Raw genomic sequence first — 23,442 nt, 5'->3', positions numbered from 1 at the left:
GTCTCTCTTTAAATTCACAGACGTTTCGCTCCTGATATTTCTTCCTGTCTCTTGTCTGATGACGTCAGGTTGCATTCACTTCAGCTTCTACCCATTTACCAAACAGGTAAGTATGAGAGTGCTGCAGTACGGTGAGCTGGAAGGGCACTGGGCAGAGTGGGGAGTCCAATGTGAGTAATGGTTTTTCTGAGTTTCCCTGTGGCCTTAGACAGATTCCTTAGCAAATAACAGTGAGTCCACAAAATGGAAATCATGTCTGCCAGGAGAAGCCATGGAGAGGAAATGACTGACAAAACCCACTTCTCTTTTTGAAATGGTCAGTAGGCCCCCAAAAGAAAATCAGGGCCCTGTTACAGCTGAGGTTCATCTGGGTTCCAGCTGGGTCATTTGGCAGAGCTGCTAATGATGGCTTTGTGAGCCAAATGGGAAAATGTGGGCTGGATGGAAATTCACTTAAGAGCAATGGTTTTCAGCCTCGCTGCACATTGGCCTTACTTGGATGCTTTTTAAAACACTGATGCCCAGTCTCACCATACTGGAGAGTCTTTTTTTTTAGACCATGCTTTGCAGCATATGGGAATCTTAGTTCCCCAATCAGAGATCAAACCCATGCCCCCTTCCCTGGGAGCATAGAATCTTAACCACTGGATGGCCAGGGAACTCCCCATGCTGGAGATTCTGACTTAATTGGTCAACTGATGCCTGAGCATCAGTATATATATATTTTTTTAACTTTTTAAAAGATAGTTTAATTTAAAATTAAATTTTAAATCCCACTGCATGGCATGTGGGATCTTAGTTCCCTGACTAGGGATGGAACCTGTGCCCCCTGCAGTGGAAGCACAGAGTCTTAACCATTGGACCACCAGGAAAGTCCCAGGGCATCAGTGTTTTTTAAAACCTCCACAGAAAAAATAAAATAAAACCTCCACAGAAATATAATGGGCAACCCAGATTAAGAATCATTATTGAATTCTGTACTTAGTGCTGGCCTGCTTCACATGTTTAGGTGATGGCTAGGGAAAGGTATAAATATTACTCTGATTAAACTTATACATTTATTTTTTTTCTTTCTTGCAGTGAACATGTATTGAGTACCTACTGTCTTGGGTCTTGTGCTGAATACTAGGGCTCCTGTAATGAGCAAAAGTAGGCAAAGTAGTTGCACTCTTGGAGCTTACTGTCTTGTGGGGGGAAGCAGGCATGAATGGAATGAACATTAGAAGGAGTATACAATTACACACTGATGGGAGTGCTCTGTGAGAGAAGAACCCTGCCTTGAGCATGTATAACAAAGGATCCTGACCTCACTGGGGGTCAGGGAAGGCTTCCTGAGAAAGAGGATCTGTAGAATGAATGGGGCTGATTGGTGGACAGGTTTGGTTGTGGCCAATGGAGAGTCTTTGCTTGAGGAACTGAAAGAAGCCAGGGAGAGGGAGCTGTAACACAAGGCGGGAGACAGGGGCCCACAGCCACCTTAGAGGGTTAGCTTTTATCCAGGGGTTTCCTGCAGCACCTGGAACAAAACCCCAGATCCTTTCCATGGGCTGCATTACCCTGACCCTGAGCTCTTTCTGTCCTGCTCACCCTCTTACATTTCTCCATCCATGTGGCTTTTGTCTGCTGCTAGGTTACACCAAGCTCACTCGTGTCTAAGATCTATGATTTACTCTTCCAGTGCTCAGAACATAGTACTTCCCTCATAGCTTGCAAGAGTAGTGTCTTCAGCTCACAGCTCAAGTTACCACCTCGCCGCAGAGTACTTCCCACTTCTCAGTTTAAACTGTTCCCTCCCTGCACACTGCAGAGTTTATTCTCCACCCCAGACCCCTCACTAGAATGAATGCAGTTACTCTGTCTTGTGCGCTGTGGTATCCCCGGAACCCAGAACAGTGGCATGTTGTAGGTTCTTGATGGGTGTTTCCTTAGTGGACAGATGAGGGGTTGGGCAGTGCCCATGTCAGCTGGGCCCTGATGGATGAGTAAAATTTTTAGAAGATAAAAAAAAAATTTTTTTTTTTTAAAGATGGAGATTCTGGTAAGATACTACCTCAGGGAAGCCAACATGTGCAAGGTGAAAGATCATGTATGTTTGGAGATAAGTGAGCAGCTCTCTGTATGATTAGAGCACAGATGTGTGTATGAAAGAAGAGGAAGTAGAAACTGGATCAGTTGTTTTAGGCCAATTGTGGAGAGTGTAGTAATTGGATTTTCTTCCTTTTTTTTTTTTGTAGATTCTCATTAGTTATCTCTTTTATACATTCTTCTGTTATTAATGTGTACTTGAAGGGCATCAATCAGAGCTATATTTTTTTTTTAAAAAACTTTGATTATGAAAAGTTTCAGGCACACAGATATAGAAAAACAGTACAGTGACCCCCAAGGTTCCCATCACACAGCTTCAACAGTGTTGCCTTGTAATCACCCCCTGCCCTGTGTCGGATTGTTTTGATGCAAATCCCAGAGTTTATACCTTTTCATTTATGAACATTTCGGCATATGTTTCTAAAGGAAAGGAATTCTTTTATTTAAACAAAAACCCCAAATGTCATTTCACATTTTTAAGAAATTACTTGATATCATCCAATACCCATCAGTTACTCAAATTTCCCTGATTGTCTAAATATTTTTTTCTGCAATTTATCAGATTCCAAGTAAGGTTCTATACCTGCAATTGGCTCCTATGTCTTTTGTCTCTCTGCTCTATAGGCTCTGCCTTCCTCTCTCGTTTCTCTTTGCGGGTTCGTTAGCAGGAAACTGGACTATTAGTACAGAATTTCCCACCATCTGAATTTTGCTGACTGACTCCCCACAGTGTCATTTAACATGCTCCTTGTATCTCCTATACTTCTCTGTGATCTAAAGCTGTACTGTTCAGTGTGGTATCCATTTGTCAGTGTTGCTGTTGAGCACCTTGAAGTGTGACTAGTCTAAATTAAGATATGCTTTAAGTGTAAAATTCACACTAGGTCTTAAAGACTTAGTACAACAAAAAAGAATGTAAACTTTCTTGTTAATTTTTTATTGATTATGTATCAAAATGATAATATTTTGGATATGTTGGGTTAATCTATTTTATAAATCTTGCCTGTTTTTATTTTTTAATGAGCAATTGCTAGAAAACTTTGCCTCACATATATGGCTCACATTTTATTTCTATTGACAGTGCTGGTCTAAATCTTGATCAGATGATGGTGATGATCTTTTTTTTTTTTTTGATAATGCAAATAGTCTTGAGTTCTCTTGGAAGTACGTTGTATCAGGTTGGCTCTTTTTTGTGATGTTAATGACTGTCGATGATGATTACCTCGATCTGTTAATTTATTAGGGTTTTCAAAATGTTGATATTCTAATTATATCACTCTTTTTTCATTTTTTTACTGGCATTCTTATATAAGCACCTCAGCAACTCTTTGGTTATCTGTTTATAGATGTTTTTGCACAGAAAAGTCAAAATATTGATTCCTTTTATTTACTGGTTTCATGGTTTGTTTGTTTGTTTGTTTTTTGCATGCAGGGTCTCTTACTTCTGATAGAAAAAATTCATCTCAGGAAAAAGTGTTGCTGAGCCTCTTTTGTTTTTTCTCATTACCTCATGTGGGCTACCTGTACATGATTGTCAAATCTGTTGAATTATTGTCGGTTTACCAATATCCCGAGAAATCTCAGCAGGCGGTGCTTACCCCGCAGTTTCTGCATGTCATCACAAGGTATGTTCCAGTCCCTTGCTGGCTTTTGAGTCACTTATTTCTCTCAATTCCTGAGGTGCTTTCTAAATCTTTAAATGAAAAGTATGTGAACCAGTGGATAGCACTATAAATTAATGATATACACCTGGGGTTTATTTAATTAATTTATTTTTTAAATAATGGCTCATAACTGCCTTTTCAACATCAGAGATTTAAATTCTGGTTTTGCCTTTGTTTTGTTTTCTTAAACTGGATCGGAATCTTTCTAAGAACGGGTAAGGTTCTTCATGAGGGAAGATGTTCGTAGGGAATTCTAATGAAAAGTCAGTGGGGGCTCTTGACAACAGTCAAGATCTTTTTAGTTTTAGGGCATCTTTTTAGTTTTAGATTTCCTAAATTTTTTTTTTCACTGCTGTCATATCTTTTCTATGTGAGTTGAGTTCATTGATATGGTTTAGGACTGTAAAGGGTCCAGAAAGCCTTCCTGATTCTACCCTCTGAGTAGTGTAGATGGGGAGAGAGTCCAGAGGTTGGGGTTGGTCAGGGTCATGTGGCTAATCAGTGGTGAGTGTCTTCTGAGTTGCCTTATCCTCCTAGTAAGCTGGCATGTAAACTGGGTTCCTAAATATAATCTCATTTCCTTTTATCTCAGCAGCTAGTAATGCTTGTGGTTTGATTTCCTGTTTTTTTGAATTCAGGTTCTAGGCAAGGCACTGCATTGAGCCCTCTGGCCAACCAACCATGAATAAGGCACAGCCTCTGTTTATGCAAACAGCAACGTAAGAGAGGATGAAAGACACGTACAAGGGACACAAACACTAGGAGATTTGTGAAAAATGTCCTGAGACCACATGGACGTGTTGTAGGCTATGGGAAGAGGGAAGTTACTTCTGGCCAAGTCACCCGGGCAAAGTTTCTGTGTTGAAAGTGAGGCCCGAAAGCTAGTTAGATTTGACAGATAGAGACTGAAAGTGGAGGGCATTCCAGATAGAGGGGAAGCTACAAGCAAAGCTATGTCCAGGTTTGTTGGAGTTTCTGATAAGTAATTGCATAGGACAGTGCTTCTTTTTATTTTTCCCAACTGAGTGGTAATATCAGAATCTCCAGCAGGTGCTGTGGTGTATTTCACACCAGCACAGGACCCAGCTGAAGATTCTGACACCCACTCCCCGTGGGCGTGCTTCCCTCTCTTCCTACTCTCTGGCATGGGGAACAGTGTAGAGGTCTCTGGTCTTTTCAGTTTCCAAAGGGTTGTGTAGTAATGTCCTATAAATATAAAGTTGCTGAAACAAAGAAAAGTGGGGAAAATAGTGCCTGAGAGGGAACTTGGGGCTTTGGAAATTAAGGAATTTTTTTAGATTTTGATCAAAGAAAAGTATATGAATAGAGCATTACTTTAGGAAAATGGATGGTGGCCACAGTGGAGGATGGCTTGAACATACTAATGAGCTGTTGGGACAGTTCAGTGAGGATAGTGAGGGATTGTATTTGGGCAGAGCAGTAGCAGTGAAAAGAGAAGGAAGCACGGAGAGGAGAGAATTACAGGACTTGATTTCTGGTGGGATACTGGGGATGGAGGAGACATGAGAAAACCCATCAGTTTTGAACCTGCTTTCTTTTTTTTTTTTAGATTTTTTTTGCAGGGAGGGGGGATGTGTATCATTTTTAAAGTCTTTATTGAATTTGTTATAGTATTGCTTCTGTTTATGTTTTGTTTTTTTGGCTATAAGGCTTGTGAGATCTTAGCTCCCTGACCAGAGATCAAACCTGCACCCCCTGCATTGAAAAGTGGAAGTCTTAATCACTGGCTGCCCAGGGGAGTCCCAAGCCTACTTTTCTGAAAGAATGGAGGCTGGTGTGATGTGGGGCAGGAGAAAAGTTTGGTTTAGATATTGGAGTTCGAGGTGCTTAGGAAATATCAGAAGGAAACCTATCAAGGTTTTTGGACACAGGCACTTACTGTGAAGTCTCCAGGTTGCTTTGCTGTGCAGAATGTAGCCTGGAGTTGTGAAAAGAGGAGTATGAAGAATGAAGAGACCTGGGTCTGATTTGATTTCCATTCTCCAAAGAGGAATTGGACCAACCATGTACTTTGTAGGCTCTAGTCTTTAAAAACAAGCTTCTGGACTACATGATTCTGAAGATTCCTTCAGAGAGTTTGCGTAATCTAAATGTGTTGCTCAGCACAACCCAGGCTCCATTTCATCCTGCTGCTGCTGCTGCTGCTGCTAAGTCGCTTCAGTCGTGTCCAACTCTGTGTGACCCCATAGACAGCAGCCCACTAGGCTTCTCTGTCCCTGGGATTCTCCAGGCAAGAATACTGGAGTGGGTTGCCATTTCCTTCTCCAATGCATGAAAGTGAAAAGTGAAAGTGAAGTCGCTCAGTCGTGCCCGACTCTTAGCGACCCCATGGACTGCAGCCTTCCAGGCTCCTCTGTCCATGGGATTTTCCAGGCAAGAGTACTGGAGTGGGGTGCCAGTGCCTTCTCCGATTTCATCCTGAGATAATAATAAATCGGGAAACTTGGGTTCTAACCTTGGCTTTGATAGTCACCTGTCTGAATTTTGGGCAGGTTCCCGAGCCATCATTTTGTAAATAAAATAAGGGTATTGACCCAGATCCATGGTTCTTAACTAGGAGTGTGTGTCACACCAGGAGCTTTGTAGAAATACACGTGTCTAGATTCAGCCCCCATGGGCTTCCTTGGTGGCTCAGATGGAAAGGAATCCACTTACAGAGAGGGATACCTGGGTTGGGAAGATCCCTTGGAGGAGGGCATGGCAACCCACTCCAGTTTTCTTGGCTGGAGAATTCCATGGACAGAGGAGCCTAGTGGGCTACAGTCCATGGGGTCACAAAGAGTCTGTGCGACTGAGTGACTAAGCACAACACAGATTCAACCCCCAGAGATTGTGATTTGGTAGGGATGCAGTGGGGACCAGTTATGTGTTTAAAAAAAGCACTCCATAGGATTTCTGCGGTAATCTCCTTGTTCAGAAGCAGCCTAACTTGTCAGCGTTTGATGAGTACTGGGGTGTTCCGCCACCCGCCTCATTGCACTGCGGTCCTGTGACATCCTCCCGCAGTGGGCGTGTTGGTTCCTGGCCTCCGCTTTGCTCAGTGGGCTTTCTCCTCTTCCTCAGTAACAACCTGCAGTGTTACACAGTGCGGTGCAGCGCGGCGGCCGCGAGGGAGGAGGACCCGTATGTGGACACCACCCTGAAGGTCAGAGCTGGCTAATGACAGTGCAACCTAAAGATCAAACATGAGTGCTTGCAAATTGACGCTCTTTGCGTCTAAGCTGGGCGGACAGTAAAGTCTTGTTTGTTCAGTTAGAGCTTTGGGATGTAAAATGGTAAGCATTTTGCAGTTTGTCGTTTAGATGGTAATTTTTAAGATTGCTTTGAAAACGTCATTCAGAATTTAGACAGAATGCATGTTTTTAAAATTTGGTAAAGAATATGTATAGTGTAACTTCAGAGAGGGCACATCACAACTATAGTATACTACAGTTTTATTCATTTTGATCAGAAGTATTGGTGGCAGTTGTATAGAGCTATGAAAACAGTTCAGAAATCTGTGTATCTAAGAGCACAGAAGTGAATGCAGTGCATTCAGATGATTTATTTATACCATTATCGGATATACTGATAATTCTTTTGTCATTTTACAAAGCCTTCAACAAGTGTTCTGTACTTCCATAGTTTTGATCTCGTGTTAATTGATATTCTAGGTCAGTAACCTCGTTTTTAGTGAGAAGTAATCTGCTTAGTCTCTAAAAGCTTTTGACCACCAAATAGACAATTTTATGATGCAATTCTCCGTTTTCCGACCCTGAATTTCTGCTCTCAGAAATACACTGATGATTTGCACCATGTCCATAATGTGCAGTTTCACCTCTGAGATGGGTGTTTGTTGTGCGTATCCATGCTTCAGGGAACCCCTAATCATGATGGCCTCTGTTCACACATTATTGTCCATCTGGCACCCAGAACACCTTTTTCTGGAAAAATGAGTGTCCAGTGATGATGGTGTGTAGTGCTTAATGTGTCTGAGACACTTTTCCACTCTCACTGTTACCCAAATTGTGTGCTGCCTTTTTCTGGAAATCACATCCAAGTTTTCTTTTCTTCTGTGGGCTGCCTGTCACTTTCTGCTGCTGACAGGCTTACTGCCTACCTTCAGCCTCTTGGGAAACCAGAATCACAGCTTTCCCATGACCTTCTGTCTGTGTTTAAGATATACACATAGCCTTTTCAAGAGATTATTTTAAAAATAATGGCTATGTCCCTAGTACCCATGGCAAGGTGACAGCCTCTTTGTCTCTTTCTTCCTCTCTCTCCACCCCATCTTGCGTTGTGTTTTGTTTTAAACGTCAGGAAGACCGAGGCTTGTGTAGGTAGTGATGGTGGAGTGAGGGGTACATAACACATTGAGGCAGCATCAATCTGCATTTGAAAATAAATCTCAATTCCAGGCCTTCTCATAGTCTCATAAAACCAGAAGGAAGAAACACAGAGAACGGGAGAAAAGAGGGGAGATGGGCAGCTAGTAGAGGATGCTGCCCCTGAGGCTAGTCCTTGAAGGTGGCAGAGGGAAGGACAGGTCACACCTCCTGGCTCCCCCTTCCCTGCAGTTCCACCACCCTGAAATCCTAGATGCCCCTGAATGAGCACGCCGTCATTTTGCTCCCTTGCTGACTCAGGCTTTGGAAGCTGTGGTGTCTGAGAAAGGTTTCACAGCCTCAGAGAGAGGGCCATAAGGCATGCTATCTTTATTTCCCTTTCCCCTGAGACTCTGGCTCAGCATCACCAAGGCCACCTTAACTATTCATAGGAATGACAAAAATAGATGGAGGGTTATCCCCGTGCACTTTGTACAAAAGGGACAAGGAAGATGACTTCGGAATCGAAACACCATTAATGGAGGAGCCAGGGAGACCTGGCAGCCTCATTTTGTGAGTCCCAGAAAGAGCTCCTCAGTTAGCTTCTTATCCATTCTGCTTGGGTGAATGTTTCCTTACAAGGACAGGAGCCTGTCTGCTGGTCCAGGGTTTCCTCCAGTTGCCTGGCAAACCTCCAGCCTGTTAGCCATTCTAGGCAGTGTTCATACCTGCAGAGCTAACAGGGGCCATCTGAATGTGCCTGTATTTCTACACACACCCATCCACTAAGAAACCTTTTTATGTATTTTACGAGCAGTAGACTGCCCTTTTATAGTGTCTGATTTTGACTAAAAGCCCATTTGAAGGTACCACCTGAGCCAGCCCACTGTTAGTGGGGAATTCCCTGGGTGGCAGTAACCAGCTCAGGGCAGGGTTCCTGGAGGCTCTCTGCTTTCTTCAAGTCAATGTCAACACATACTATGGAGCTCTTTGGTGAACACATGAATGAGATATTCACTTATATAGTTTAGATAAGATAGCCTCTTGCTCTGATAAGAATAGGAATTTGGATTATTCGAGTAGCGGAGAGAGACAGGAAAGGAGAGATTGTATCCAATAGATTGATTTTGGAAGTTTTTGAAGTTCATGTACTTCATTCCTTGGCTAAATTTGTGAATTTTTCCTTATTAGGCTTGCCCACCTATCAGTATGGATGTCTGTGCTTTAAGAATACAGCTTTTCATAGGCTTGAAAGCCATCTGTCACTTTAAAAACCACGTTGTACTTCTGACCAAGGCAGACCCTGAAACCGTTCCGGAGAGAAGAGAGTCACCCAAGAGGTTTCTGTAAGCATGCCCTTCACCCCCAGACATCCTTGCCAAAGTTTCTGGAATGAATTGTGTTACTGGTATATTTTGTGTACATCTTCACTAATCTTTTTTTTAAATCAAAAATTTGAATGATCAGATGGGTTTTCTAGGTGTTCTTTTTCCAGAGTAAGAAAAGAAGGTTTTAATGTTCTCTATAATATCCTTTGTAATTGACTGTGAGCTTTTAGAAGAAAATAAATTATAGAACTGTTTCAGTAAAAATCTGTGGTATTATATAATAAGAATTTAAAGGATATGTTTTTCTGTGTTATTAATGAGCGAGATTGAGCCCCTTAGGCTAATCCAAACTACAAAGCTCTTTATTATTTTTCTTCCTTGACCTTTCAGTGGCAATATTTTTATCCAAAGTTTTTTTTTTTTCTGGTATTTCAACTTGAAAAGAAATTAACTAATGCATTTCTTACCTGAAAGCACATTTGTGATGTATAAATTCTATGTTAATCTACCTTAAAATAAAAGTGCATTCTTCTAATCTGAGGTTAATTCTAACTTCAGTTCTCTGCTTTCACATTGTTTGGGATAAAATGGTTAACTCCAAAGTGGTTATGCTTCTAGTCTGTGTTTCCTATACTGTGAACTTAGTGGTAGGGAATGCAATCTAATTTGAACATTCCTCTATGGAAATTTTAAGTAGGAGAGAAATCTGTTGGGGGCAGGGGGCAAGGAACATACAGTGTATTTCAAATCAAACACTGTAGTTTTTGCATTTTTGAATTATTTGTGTCTGTGCTTTGTTCCACCCGCAGAAATAACCAGGTTGCCATGGGTAACTGGTCACTTAGAGTGTGCACAAAGTGGTCTAAAATTGACTGATCCTAAAAGCTTTCTGGCAAGAGGAAAAATAACTTGCAATCTTATACATTTGATGTCTTAAAAGTATTATATTTTTTAAATGGTTTAAAAATTTTAATGTATTTGAAAATTCATTTGGCCAAAACTTGGCATTTTAAAAAAGACTGCATACTGCAGAAAATGCTTCATACAGTGAAAGCTGGAAATAAGATAGTGCTTTAAGTTGACTTACAGTTCTGTGTTTTACATTTTCCCAGCAGCCCTGGCCTCACCAAGGCTACGTGCTGGAGAGAGCCAGGTCGCAGGGATTTTCACAGCCAAGTCTGTGTTCTTTTTGAGAGGTCTTGCCTGCTCTTTGAGCTTATTGCCCACTTAAGAATACTTGTGGAATGAATTGGAAGTGGTTGGTTGACCAGTCCACGTGAGTGTAGAACGTTAACTGCTGTTAGGCCTACATAGTGTTATACACTAATGTTCTCTAAAAATCTACTGTGTAGTTAAATCACCAAAGTGAAAGTGAAGTCGCTTAGTCATGTCCAACTCTTTGCGACCCCATGGACTATAGCCTACCAGGTTCCTCCGTCCGTGGGATTTTCCAGGCAAGAATACTGGAGTGGGTTGCCATTTCTTTCTCCAGGAGATCTTCCCAAACCAGGGATTGAACCTGGGTCTCCCGCATAAATCACCAAAGAAAATACTACATGAAAATGGTATCAGAGTTACAATATTTTAGGTATCTGGTATTTACCATTTAAAATTGCCTTTTATTAATAATATGTCTTGTCTTACAATTCTTGTCCTTTGTTTTGCTTTTAGTTCTAGAAAAGGTACCAGTGTTAATCCCAAGACACCTCCTGTAGCTGAAGCTGGGTGGAATTTGTATATTGTGAATACGATCTCACCGGTGCAACTGTACAAAGAAATGGTATTCCTTTCAGACTTCTACTTTGTAGAAATTGAGAGTCTAATTGATGGTTAGAAATTGATTCTAAGTATCACACAGTCAGAATGCCACAACCAGCCAGCTTCAAGGCTCTTACAGAGGACTGTATATCTTCACCTTCTTGTTTTCACAGCTCATGACATTTGAGGATCTAAGAGAAATTCCCATCACTAAAATAAGACTCCCTTATTCATACTCACTCTCCTATGGGAATTGATTAGCCAGTCTAAACATAAATGGCCTTCGACCTTTACTTTGAACCCTGGCAAGAGAATCATGAAATGGAGCGGAAAGAAATCTCAGATCGTATGTCTGTGTCTCACACTTCTTTGAAATATTAACAGATGGTCCTAGTGCACCACAGCACTTGTGGTATTGTCCTGTGGGGATCTTTATTCCTTTTCTAAGAGTGACAGCTGTCTACTTATCCCTGATGATTTTTATAAACTATTTTGAAATAATTTCAAATCGACAGAAAAGTTGCAAGAATAAGAATAGTACAAATAAAAACAGTATATTCCCCACATAGATTTACCCGTAGTCAACATAGTCAACATTATACCCGCTATGCTTCTGTCTCTCTCTCTCTCTTTTTTTTGTTTTTGATGTCTGATCTTATTTATTTGTGACTCTTAGAACATCTCATTTTTGACTGGATTCAGACTCAGAAGTAAAAGTTCTCAGAGAGGACAGCCTCCATCTCTTTCTCTCTCTCTTTTCAAATATTTTTATTTATTTTTATTTTTGGCTGTGCTGGGTCTTTGATGCTGTGCGGGCTTTTCTCTAGTTGCAGCGAGCAGGGGCTGCTCTCTAGTTGGGCTGCAAGGGCTTCTCATTGCGGTGGCTTCTCTTGTTCTGGAGCATGGGCTCTAGGGCACGCAGGCCTCAGTAGCTGGCGGCGTGGAAGCCCATGCAGAACATGGGCTCGAGCACAGGCTCAGTAGTTGTGGTGCACAGGCTTGGTTGTCCTGTAGCATGTGGGATCTTCCTGGATCAGGGATCGAACCCATGTCTCCTGTGTTGGCAAGTGAATTCTTTTCCATTGAGCCACCTGGGAAGCCCAGCCTCTGTCTCTTGACAGTCTGTTGCTGATGTTTTTCTTTGGCCTTCTTCATTCTCTTGGCCAAAAGTTTAGGATATCCTGCAGCCTCTTCCTTATATTTCTTAGTACAGTTCCTTTGGAGCAGCACATCCACGTTTGTGCTGCAGAACACATGGAGTAACAGGACAATGAACTTGAGTGCTCTGGTCCTAGGTTCCTTACCTTCTTTGTTCAGCGGCTTTCTTACAACATCCTGGCGGACTTCATTTTCTTAGGAGAGACTGAAAAGTTTTTGAGTTCTTCTAGCTCTTTTGGTCCCCAGGCGATGAGGCACAGTAGTATCAGGGAGTCCAAGAATATCCTTTCCCCCTTTTTTTTACAATGACCTAATTGAGAACACTCAGGTTAGCGTCAACCATGCAACCCCATCAGACTTGCACTTTCTTTCTCCAGTCCTCCTTCGTCTGTAACAGAAATGCCCCTTAGACAGACCCAGCCATGGGTCAAGACACCTTGCTTCGTGGGAAAACCCTGTTTATCGTTCCCAGCACTGACTGGGACCACATAGCCCTTCCATTCTTCACCCAGAGCCTCAGCAGCAACTTCTGTGGCCATAAGCTTCTCATAGAAGGTACAAAATTTTTGTTCATCATCCACTTCAATGAGCTTCTGGAAACCAGTGACCAGAAAGAGATGTTCAACTTCATTCTGAAGCCGCTCTCTCCCTTTTTGCACTCTTGTACTTTCTAAATGCACAATCATGCCTGCATATTTTCTTCTGATCCATTGGAACGTATATTGCATACATCCTAGCCCAATGCCCCTAAATATTTCAATGCATGTTTCCTAAGAATTTAGATACTTGCTTATACAATTATAGCACACACATGTCTTTCAGTAAATTTAACAATGACACAATACTTTGGTCTATGGTTCATATTCCATTTTTGTTGATTGATCCAGTAATAGCCTAGTAGCATTTCCCCCATCCTCTGGTCCAGGATCCAGTCTAGGAATCAAGTAATGTATTTAACTGTCATGTCTCTTTAGCTTCCTTTCATCCAAAATATGTTCATAGCCTTTGTTTTATTAAAAAAACTTTTCTTGTTTTCTTTTTGTTGTTGTTGAAGTATAGTTAATGTCCAGTATTGTAAGTTACAGGTCTAAACATAGTGATTCACAATTTTAAAGGTTATAGCCTATTTATAATTATTATAAAATGTTGGCTATATTCCCTGTGTGGTCCAGAATATTCTTGTAGCTTATTCATTTTATATGTAGTAGTTTGTACCTCTTACTCTTACTCCTTTATCTTTTCCTTCCCCCACTGGTAACCACCAGTTTGTTCTCTGTATCTGTAAGACTGTTTCTTTTTTGTTTTTTCACTATATTGTTGCATTTTTAGATTTCACTCTTTGTTTTATAACAGATAGTTTTGAAAAATATTTCTCCTCCTCTACCTTTTAAACATTTATTTTTTCATTTCATTTCATTTTTTTTCTTTTCTCATGATTAGATTGAGGTTATGTGTTCTTGGCTGGGTTCCCTGGTGACTCAGACAGTAAAGAATCTGCCTGCCATGCAGGAGACCCAGCTTTGATTCTTGGGTCGGGGGCGTCCCTGGAGAAGGGAATGGTTACCTCCTCCAATATTCTTGCCTGGAGAATTCCAGATAGAGGAGCCAGGCGGGCTGCAGTCCATGGGTCACAAAGATTTGGGCCAGAACTCTATGTAGATGATGTTGTATCTTTCTCAGAGTTTCACATGGGGAGGTGCAGAATATTCATTTGTCCTTCACCAGTAATGTTCATTTTGGTCATCAGGTGAAGGTTTTGCCTGATTTGTCCCTGGCATTTTAATGCTGATAATTTATCAGCTTTGTCCTGTGTTTTCAGTCTTATTTAATTGAAAGTCTTAGACATCATCCAGATGATTTGCCTATTGGAGTCTAAAAATACTGATTGACTCAGATTAGCTAGTGAAAATTTGTATAAGCCCACTGAGTTATAGAATTAGATGCAGCAGAATCTAAATTCACCAATTGAAACTAAGATAAAGGAAGGATGCTTAATCTAAATTTGAGAAGGATTTAAATCATAGAACTTTAAAAATAGTTAGGTCTTTCAGATATGTTCATTAGCTGTATCAAATTGTGATCAAATTATTGCTGAGTTAACAGTATCATTAGTATTATAGTACTAATGGTGCTTTCTCTGATGGTTAGCGTTGTGTAACAGAGTATTTACAATCATGTATGTGATAAACTGGCTCATACTGTTGTATGTTTATAAACTGGCTCATACCATAAACTGGTTGTGGGGGAAAAGAAAGCCACTTTAGCTAAGCCTTATCAGAATGGTAAATAACCACTTTTTATTTCTTAGGATTTAATGTGTTCAGATAGTAACTTTATAAATAACTTGCAGACCTGGGAAACTTTGGGGCGATGTCTTCAGCATCATGAACTGCTTGCCTTCTTTGTGTGTTAGGTAGACTACAGTAACGCCTACAAGACTGCAAAAACCCAGAGTTGCATCCACCTTCTCAGTGAGGCTCACCTATTAGTGAGAGCGGCCCTGATGGATGCCAGTCAGCTGGAACCTGGAGAAAAGGCAGAGCTTTTAGAAGCATTTAAAGAAAGCTGTGGACACCTTGGCGACTGCTATAGCAGGTTGGTGATGCTGCTTGGAAGCTCGCTAAAGAAGCCACCTGAGCTTCAGGTGTAACTTACCAACTTTTCCACTTCCGGCAGTTACCTGACAAATGGGAGGACACATGAGGGGCTGTGATTTATTTATTCATTTATTCCTCAGCACTTGTTGAGCACATCCTGTGTGCCAGGTACCGTGCTAAGCTTAGAGAGATAAACATGACCTGTTCCTACTCAAGGACTTACAGTTTATTAGATGAGCAGTGTTTGTGTCTCCCATCAGTTAATTTAGAAATTTGAAGTTTCTTTTCAGGCCTTTGGGAGGTGGTAGGGCATGACCAGTTAAAATACCTGAGACAACTGTATTACTCATCTATTGCCTGTTAGCTTTGAGGGAGAGATCCTAGTTGGACAGTCTGTGGTTTTAATCGTAGTAATCAATGGTTTTATAATGTCAGAAAAGGACACTAGGAAGAATAATGATTTCTATTTTTGAGAATGATCTTTACAATTTTTTTTTAATATAATTGTTTTAAAGGCTTACTTGAACCACGGGAGTCATTATAAATTAATGAAAGGCTTTTCCTACTTATGGTCTTCCCCTGGTGGCTCAGATGGTAAAGAATCTGCCTGTAGTGTAGGAGACCCAGGTTCAGTCCCTGGGTCAGGAAGATGCCCTGGAGAAGGAAATGGCTACCCACTCCAGTATTCTTGCCTGGAGAATTTCATGGACAGAGGAGCCTGGAGGCTATAGTCCATGAGGTCACACAGAGTTGGACGTGACTGAGCAACTAACACTTTCCTGCTTATAAACACCATTCTTGTAGAGCTGCATTATGAATATTAAAATTCACTTGTTTCTCTGATTTTATTATAAGTAAGCAAAAAGAAGCTACATTAATTAGAATGACTTTGCAGAACAAAACTTAGGAATTTGTTCCAGCTCTTATTGGCCACAGAAAAGTATTTGTGTCTTCTGGAAAGCATGATCTGGTTTATTATCAAATGTGTTAGACATCCAAACCTAAAATTGACAAATCTGAGGGTTTTGTTTTTCCCACTTCCTTCCCTTTAGGCTTGAAACCCAGCATTCCCACCTTGCCTTGCCATACTATAAGATGTCTGGTTTGTCTATGGCGGAAGTTTTGAACCGAGTGGACTGGGCAGTAGAGGATGGATCACAGAAATACGAGCGGGGATTAATCTTCTACATTAATCATTCACTTTATGAAAACCTGGATGAAGAATTAAGTGAAGTGAATACAACTTCCTGCTTAGTTAGATCTAGTATTTTTAACTTTTCACTTTAGCTTTTTATGCAATTCTGTTTTAAAAATTAAGTTCCAAGTATTTTCATTGGTAGTATAGTCTTTTTTTTCTAAAAAAGGTAACTAGGGTGCACTTTTTCTTCATTAATAATACTCATAGAATTACAGCTTGAAAAAGAACTTAGAATCATCTTCTCACACTTTCTCATTACATAGACAGGGAGATGCGGGCCACTGTGGTTGAGTGACCTGCCCATGTGACAGTGGCATGTCTTTAGAAGAATGGCAGAGAACCTGGGCCTTGCCTGCCTTCTTCTCATCCACAGCCCTTTACAAAACCCTAGTTGCTCCTCTCTCCAAGTGTCTAAAACTTTTTTATAAAATCCTGGCCCAGCAACCTTCAGACGTTTTTAAGGATTGTTTTTAGCCCCTCATGTATTTTTTATTTTTCGGTTGTTCTGGGTCTTTGTTCCTGTGCAGGCTTTCTCTCGTTGCACTGTACAGAGGCTACCCTTTGTTGTGGTACATGGCCTTCTCATGGTGGTGGTTTCTCTCGTGGAGCACAGGCTCTTGGGTGCCCGGGCGTCAGTTGCAGCTCTTGGTCTCCAGAGCATGGGCTTTAGTAGTTGTGGTGCGTGAGCTTTTAGTTGCTCCACAGCATGTGGGATCTTCCCAGACCGGGGATTGAACCTGTGTCCCCTGAATTGGCAGGTGGATTCTTATCTGCTGTACCACCAGGGACGTCCTCCCTTTCATGTATTTTTAAATAGTTGAATACAAATATGCAGAATTGGGTATTGTGATTCCAAATATTTTAAGGTTTTAAGAGAAATGAAATTTTCTTCTATAAATATTATTTTTGTATATTAAATATATTTTGTACTAAGTAGTAATTTTGTATAACGGACTTTGGAGTGGAATTTAATCCAGTATTTGTTGTCTTCTGAACACCTGTTAGTATTAGAAATACTGACCACAACTTGGTACAAAGAGATCACGTTAGGTCACCTCAGATCTCCCATGCTATTATCAACTCTCTTTTTAAATCAAAACATAGTGCGAAATTTTATATTAATTGGAATGTTGTATCTTGCTTTTTTACCCTTTTTTTTTTGCAGATTTTGTTGCTTTCTATTGGCTGACTGACCTTTTATTTCTCACTTTGCTCACCAAAGGAATTATCAGCAAAAGTAGTTCAGATGTTTTATGCGGCTGAGCCGAAGCAACTGCCACATATTCTCTGTAGTCCTTCTATGAAGAATATTGATCCTTTAACTGCCATAAAATATTTAAGGAAGCTGGATACTTCTGGATTTTCATCAGTTTTAGTGACATTGGCCAAGGCAGCAATGGCTTTGAAAATGGGAGATCTTGACATGCACAGGAATGAAATGAAAAGCCATTCAGAGGTATGGCGCCATACCTAGTATTAATAGCCAGCTAACGTAGGACCCAGTGGTCCTGAGGTGTTTATCTTTTTTCTGGCTTCTGTGTAGCTCATTTTTCCTTAGTGGTAAAGGAAAATAGACTTAATATTATATTAAAAGGAAGTGACCCAAAGTGGGAGTGCTTGGGCTTTGGATTTGGAAATGAGAAAGAATAATAAATGATAAATGGTAGCTAGGGGTATCCAAAGACTTTTCAACTTAGTGTCAGATTTATTCAGAGTACAGTGCTTGGTAATGAAGAGCATATGGGCTCTGCCCTAAGCTGACAGTGTGACCTGGCTTGAGGAGGTGTGGGGTGTGTCCCTAAAAACAGAACAGTGGTGTATATTCAGGTACAGCAAGTGGGATGTTAACCTTGAGCCTTAGGTGTCCAGCAGTTGCAGAAATAGCCTGCCCTTGGGAAGATCACAAATGACTGTGAAAGACTGGGCATTTGAATGGTGTATCAAAGAAAAGGTGGCTTCCCCCTGGAAGAGTGGCCATGTAGGGACATGAGCCAAAGAAGTTAATCAGTCGAGGAAGAAATGAAGAAGTGACATTAGTTGAGTACTTATCTCTCGGGTGTAACCAGGAAGAGCAGAAGTTCTTTATTGCTGTACAAATGGCACATTTTGTTATGGTGAGGAGAGCAAGTCAACACTGAGATGTCCTCTACTTTGAAGAGTAGAATTCTAGGAAGATGAATTTTCATAATTTTGAAGAATCCTAGGTAGACCTAAATTTAAAGCTGTCTATAATATTTGACACTTTGATGCTTAACTATGTAATAATAACTTCTAGAAGACGGTTATTAATGATGTCCTTAGAATTGTCTTTGTAATTAAAAACTGAGATTACAATAAATTGTTAATGGCTTATCAGTGATTCTTGAATGCAGTAGCATGTATTTCCAAGATGAATGCAATGTATATTCTGTTCCTAAATTTTGTTTTTTTAATCTGAAGATGAAGTTGGTATGTGGCTTCATTCTGGAACCTCGGCTATTGATTCAGCAGAGGAAAGGACAGATTGTTCCAACTGAGTTTGCAGTTCACTTGAAGGAGACTCAGCCTGGATTGCTTGTTGCTTCAGTCCTGGCCTTACAGAAGAACAACAAAATTGGAATAGAAGAAGCAGATTCCTTCTTTAAGGTTTGTCCCTTTGAACATGTTATTTTGGATGGCCTGATGAAGTTGGTGGGAAGTGAGGAATAGAATAAGACAAGCAAGTTTTCATTGTTTATTGAAATACCAGACTTACACATAACCACTTAAAAAAGTACAGGTTAAAAAAATGTTTCTTGAAAAATTCTGTTCATGCAACCTGGAGTATGTTGAAATGTTTAAATTGGCTTTTTCCACGTCACTAATGCTAGTGGATAAATTGTTGAACACATGGCCCGTGTGATGGAGTGCTTTTCAGACCAGCTGTAACTTGATCAGTGCTATATTTATCTGAGCCATAGGGGCTTGTTTCACTGTTCTCAAGGTGCTTTGTGGTAAAGATGGAGACACGATCCCTCAGCTCTTAGTGGACTTTTGGGAAGCTCAGCTGGTAGCCTGTCTCCCAGATGTGGTGCTTCAGGAACTTTTTTTCAAGCTCACATCACAGTACATCTGGAGATTATCAAAGAGGCAGCCTCCTGACACCACACCATTGAGAACATCAGAGGACCTGGTAAGATAATGGAGTACTACAGTGAATCAAACTTTATACACATTATGATAATTACACTTATTTTTAACAGTATAACATCAAACGTAATATTACCAGACTCTTAAATTTTGTTATTTATTTAATTTTATTTTTGGTCTCACTGGATCTTCATTGCTGTGTGCGTATTTGCTCTAATTGCGGAAAGCACGGGCTGCTTTCTTGTTGCACTATAGGGGATTCTCACTGCAGTGGCACCTCTTGTTGCGGAGCACGTGCTCTAGAGCGCAGGCTCAATAGTTGTGGTGCATGGACTTAGTTGCTCCATGATATGTGGAATCTTCCTGGACTGGAGATCAAACCCATGTCCACTGCATTGCAGGCTGATCTGTATCCACTATACCACCAGGGAAGTTCTACCAGATTCTTTCTTTAAGCAGGAGTTAAAAACACACCTGTAATTTGCCTGTAAGTGACATCCACATTTGAAATTTTATATTCTAAGGAGCGCCTCCTACCACTTCTTTATTACTTCCTTGTAGTGGTGCCTCAGTAGCCAAAGTGTGGGGAATAGGGCTTTCCCCGAAACCCATCTGCACTCCCGTAGGTGATGGTCATGAAATAGAACATGAGAGAAGAGACACCTGCCGACCTCCCTGCTGGGAGAGGAACTGCAGAAGGCCTGTGGGAGAGAGACTTCCTCCCTAGACTCCCACTTCCTGTCAGCTGCACAGTCTAGAGCTCTTTTGCAGTCTGAGCCGCTCTGACAACTCTGCTCTTAGGCTTCCTGGTCTCCTCACCCCAGGGAGTCCCTTTACCCCTTATGGATGCAAGGCTAATGTGGATTTTCTTGAATAAGGGAGTCTTTATGGGAATTCTCTTCAGAACTTATGGAAGAGGTTTTGCCTCCCAAGGAAAGTAGTAGAAATAAAAATCATTTTCAATGTTACTGTTAACTTTTTTGGGTTTTTTTGGCGACACTGCATGGCATGCAGAACTTGCCTGATCATGGATTGAACCTGTGCTCCCTGCAGTGGAAGCACGGAGTCTTAACCACTGGACCACCATGTCAGGCCCTTATTAACTTTTTTTTTAATGTAATTAGCTTAAAAGAAGTATTACCCTTTTTGTTAGACACTGTCTCTTTGCACCCTTTTGAAAGTTAAAATATTAGGAAATATTTAGTAAAGATTTGTTCATTAAGAAGCAGCAAGGCTGAAACATTTCCCAGGGGAATACATTCTCAGACTTTCCTCCCATTCCCAAGAAAATGTATAACTAATTTTGAGACACAGCAGAAAGTTGGAGACTGCTTGCTTTTTGTGGGATAGATGAAGAAAACCTTGTTTTATTGTACTTTGTTTATAATAAATTTCTTTTACATTTTAGATAAATACCTGTAGTCATTATGGCTTAATCAATCCATGGGTTAATGTCTTAATCTCATCCGAATCCTTAGTCGACAAAAATTATATGGAAGACCTTTCAAAATTACAGGTAAATAAAGATGCTTCTTTTTCTTATCAATTTGTATATTATAATATAGTATAGGAGTTAAATTTGGTACGCTCCCGGTTGTCCTGTTAACTGAGAGTGTATAGTTTGGGTGACAGAATCTACAGTGAGGCATCCTCAGCAGCCCTGCAGGGAATTCCTGCTGCTTCTGCCTGAAACTGCTGACGGGAAGGCTGGTTTTGTTGCTGGTGGGTGGGTGAGGAGCTTCACCGAGTCCTGTGACAGTCTTGCCTCATTTTCAGGATGTGCTTGAAAATGCTTTGTGAAATGAAAGTATGGCAAATGCTTCGTGGTGTTTTCATTGTGATTCACTTTTTTTTTTTAATTTAATTAATTAATTTTTAAAATTTTAGCGTTCACTCATACAGTTTAGGCCTCTAGCCCAAGCCAAGCACTCCTATCTATCTTATAGGAAATAGATTAAAGTGGCCAGCTCATCTGGTTCCTTAAAGGATTTTTTTCCCCAAATATTTATTAATTTATATATTGGGCTACATGGATCTTAGTTGCAGCACGTGGTATCTTCAGTCTTCTTGTGGCATGTGGGATCTAGTTCCCTAACCAGGGTTTGACTCAGGCTCCTGCACTGGGAGCTTGGAGCTTAGCCACTGGACCACCAGGGAAGTCCCAGATTTTTTTTTGTAATTAATTAATTTATTTTAATTGGAGGAGAGTCACTTCACAACCCTGTGGCGGCCCCTGCCACACATTGACACAGATCAGCCACGGGCACACATGTGCCCCAGATTTTTTTTAAAGTAAGAAATATGATCAAGAGAATGTAGCCCATGCTGCAAGAATTCTGACCTCGACAGTGTTTTGACTGAAAGTGAGAAATGAAGTCCACATCTGACTTGGTGGGTGGGGCTGGGCTGCAAGTGTACGGGATTGTATTTGATGGAGTCAGTGGCCTGAGGACAGAACATAATGCTCACATCTGTTGTGTTTGGTCTGCCCAGTGTAACTGCTAACGTGAAAGTTGAGATTTCAAATGAAGAAGTGTTGCGTTTCAAGTTTCTCTTTGAAAAACTCAGCAGCACTTTGATTCAGCTGTACTCCTGGGCCCTCACTGCCTGAGGCCTGTGGGCTGGAGCCCCTCGTGGATTCCCTCCTTACGCAGGGCTCGCGCAGTCCTGGCTGCCATGCTCGTCTCCAGTCTCCCTGGTCCAGAGGCGGAGTTTCTGGCGTCCATTTTCCTTATACCCAGCTGCCTCTGTACATTTTCGTCATCTGGTTTGGCCTCGTTAGGCTTTTTGCAACCCCTGATTTATGCTGGGAACTTGGTGTAAGTGTAGTTACTGCTTTTCGAAACCAAAATGTCAAATTGGGAGTGGAGGTCAGGAAGGGAAACTCAAGAGACCGTATTGCTTAGTCTTAGCCTCTAGTCAGCCTATGATGTCTCCAGATAGAGAATTACTTACGCTTTTAAAAAAATTACCAAAGAAGATTCTTGCAGATTCTTATCTCTAGTACCCTTATGATACAGAGGCTGCTGAGGGCTAAATCTCAGATGTGTTCATTCCACAAATATTCCTAGATCATAAACATGTGATTGATGTATAGCATTGAATGAGGCAGGCAAGACCTTGCCCTCCTAGATTATATGTGTTAATTATATATTTAAAGTCATAATATGTGCTATTAAGTATCCCCTATAAAGCTTCAAAGCATAGTTAAAATCTATGCTTGAAAAAGTATAATTCATTGACCTTTAGAATCCATTTTAAAGTATTTAAAAGGGAGTCTTTACTGATACAGGATAGAAGGTTGTTAGCCTAAATTTTTCTAAATCCTTTTCCTAACTCTAACTCTTTTCTAAATTATCTGGGTTAATCAATCAATCTTGTCATTTAGAAAAAAAGAACTATCAAGAAACAAAAAGATCTCGTCTCTTCTTGCCTCGGAATGAGGAGGTTCAGAATCACCTAAAGAGCTTTTTCAAAATTGTCTGACTTCCCTCTACCCACCAGCTCACCACCACCACACAGATTTAATATGTCTCTGTCTCTTGTCCTCAAAAAACATTGTAATAGTATATTTGTGCAAAAATTAATATAAAAACAATCTATAAATCTATCAAAAAAAAAAAAAAGCACTACTGTGTTTAGAACACGGTAGCTAGTAAATGCCTGCCTTTTACCAGAATTGTCCTGGTCCCCTCCCCTCACCTTTTTGCCATTTCCCTCCTCTTGGAGCCACAGGTGTGATTGTGTAGAGAATTCTGTAAATTCCAGTCCCAAGGAGATCAGAAAAGGGAATAAATAGTGCCTGTGTTGAGGGTAGAGAGTCCATTTCCAATATTGGGGAGGGAAAAAGGAGCACACTGGTGAGGAGCAGACAACATTGAATATTTTAAAGAGTCGTAGTAACCTGTGGGCCATTTTTTATCCGGTGATACATGTCTGGTTGTCTGGTGGTTTTTTGTTTTTTGGCCACATCTTGCAGTTGCAGGATCTTAATTCCCCAACCAGGAATCAAACCTGTGTCCCCTCAGTGGACGCACCACTAGACCTCCAGGGAATTCTGTGTCTGGTGTTTCTTATTTTTAAACTTCTTGATGATATGGATTCAATATCTAAAAGTTCCTGGGTAACCCATTTTGTACCAAGCTTTGACTCATTTCACTTTAATCATCTTATTTCATATTTGCTACGTTACTGTCAGAAAATTATTGAGATGAAAGTGAA

General features: G+C 40.8%; 2 protein-coding genes and 1 pseudogene across 5 annotated transcripts in view; 1 reads left to right on the top strand and 2 right to left on the bottom strand.

The window, feature by feature from the left end:
• HPS3 (HPS3 biogenesis of lysosomal organelles complex 2 subunit 1) overlaps positions 1 to 23,442 on the top strand; it is a 41,286-nt gene that overhangs the window by 10,844 nt on the left and 7,000 nt on the right. For 3 of the 4 annotated variants that reach the window (XM_061419093.1, XM_061419100.1, XM_061419111.1), the window contains exons 4-14: positions 21 to 106; positions 3,518 to 3,710; positions 6,834 to 6,915; positions 9,266 to 9,420; positions 11,074 to 11,182; positions 14,732 to 14,913; positions 15,968 to 16,148; positions 17,336 to 17,569; positions 18,553 to 18,738; positions 19,076 to 19,264; positions 20,630 to 20,737. In XM_061419093.1, the coding sequence (XP_061275077.1) occupies positions 21 to 106; positions 3,518 to 3,710; positions 6,834 to 6,915; positions 9,266 to 9,420; positions 11,074 to 11,182; positions 14,732 to 14,913; positions 15,968 to 16,148; positions 17,336 to 17,569; positions 18,553 to 18,738; positions 19,076 to 19,264; positions 20,630 to 20,737 (1,705 nt within the window). The remainder of the gene's footprint in view (positions 1 to 20; positions 107 to 3,517; positions 3,711 to 6,833; positions 6,916 to 9,265; positions 9,421 to 11,073; positions 11,183 to 14,731; positions 14,914 to 15,967; positions 16,149 to 17,335; positions 17,570 to 18,552; positions 18,739 to 19,075; positions 19,265 to 20,629; positions 20,738 to 23,442) is intronic. The other variant, XM_061419106.1, reaches the window with a different exon arrangement.
• On the bottom strand, positions 11,605 to 12,949 carry LOC133248825 (small ribosomal subunit protein eS6-like; annotated as a pseudogene).
• Positions 18,814 to 23,442, bottom strand: part of CP (ceruloplasmin) — a 60,291-nt gene continuing 55,662 nt past the window's right edge. Inside the window, exon 20 of the mRNA XM_061419080.1 lies at positions 18,814 to 19,261. The gene's annotated coding sequence lies outside the window, so the exon portion shown is untranslated. The remainder of the gene's footprint in view (positions 19,262 to 23,442) is intronic.

The sequence above is a fragment of the Bos javanicus genome, chromosome 1 (genome assembly GCF_032452875.1).
Source record: "Bos javanicus breed banteng chromosome 1, ARS-OSU_banteng_1.0, whole genome shotgun sequence".
NCBI lineage: Eukaryota > Metazoa > Chordata > Mammalia > Artiodactyla > Bovidae > Bos > Bos javanicus.
The sequence above is the reverse complement of the archived record's forward strand: the minus strand, read 5'-3'. Positions and strand labels throughout refer to the sequence as shown.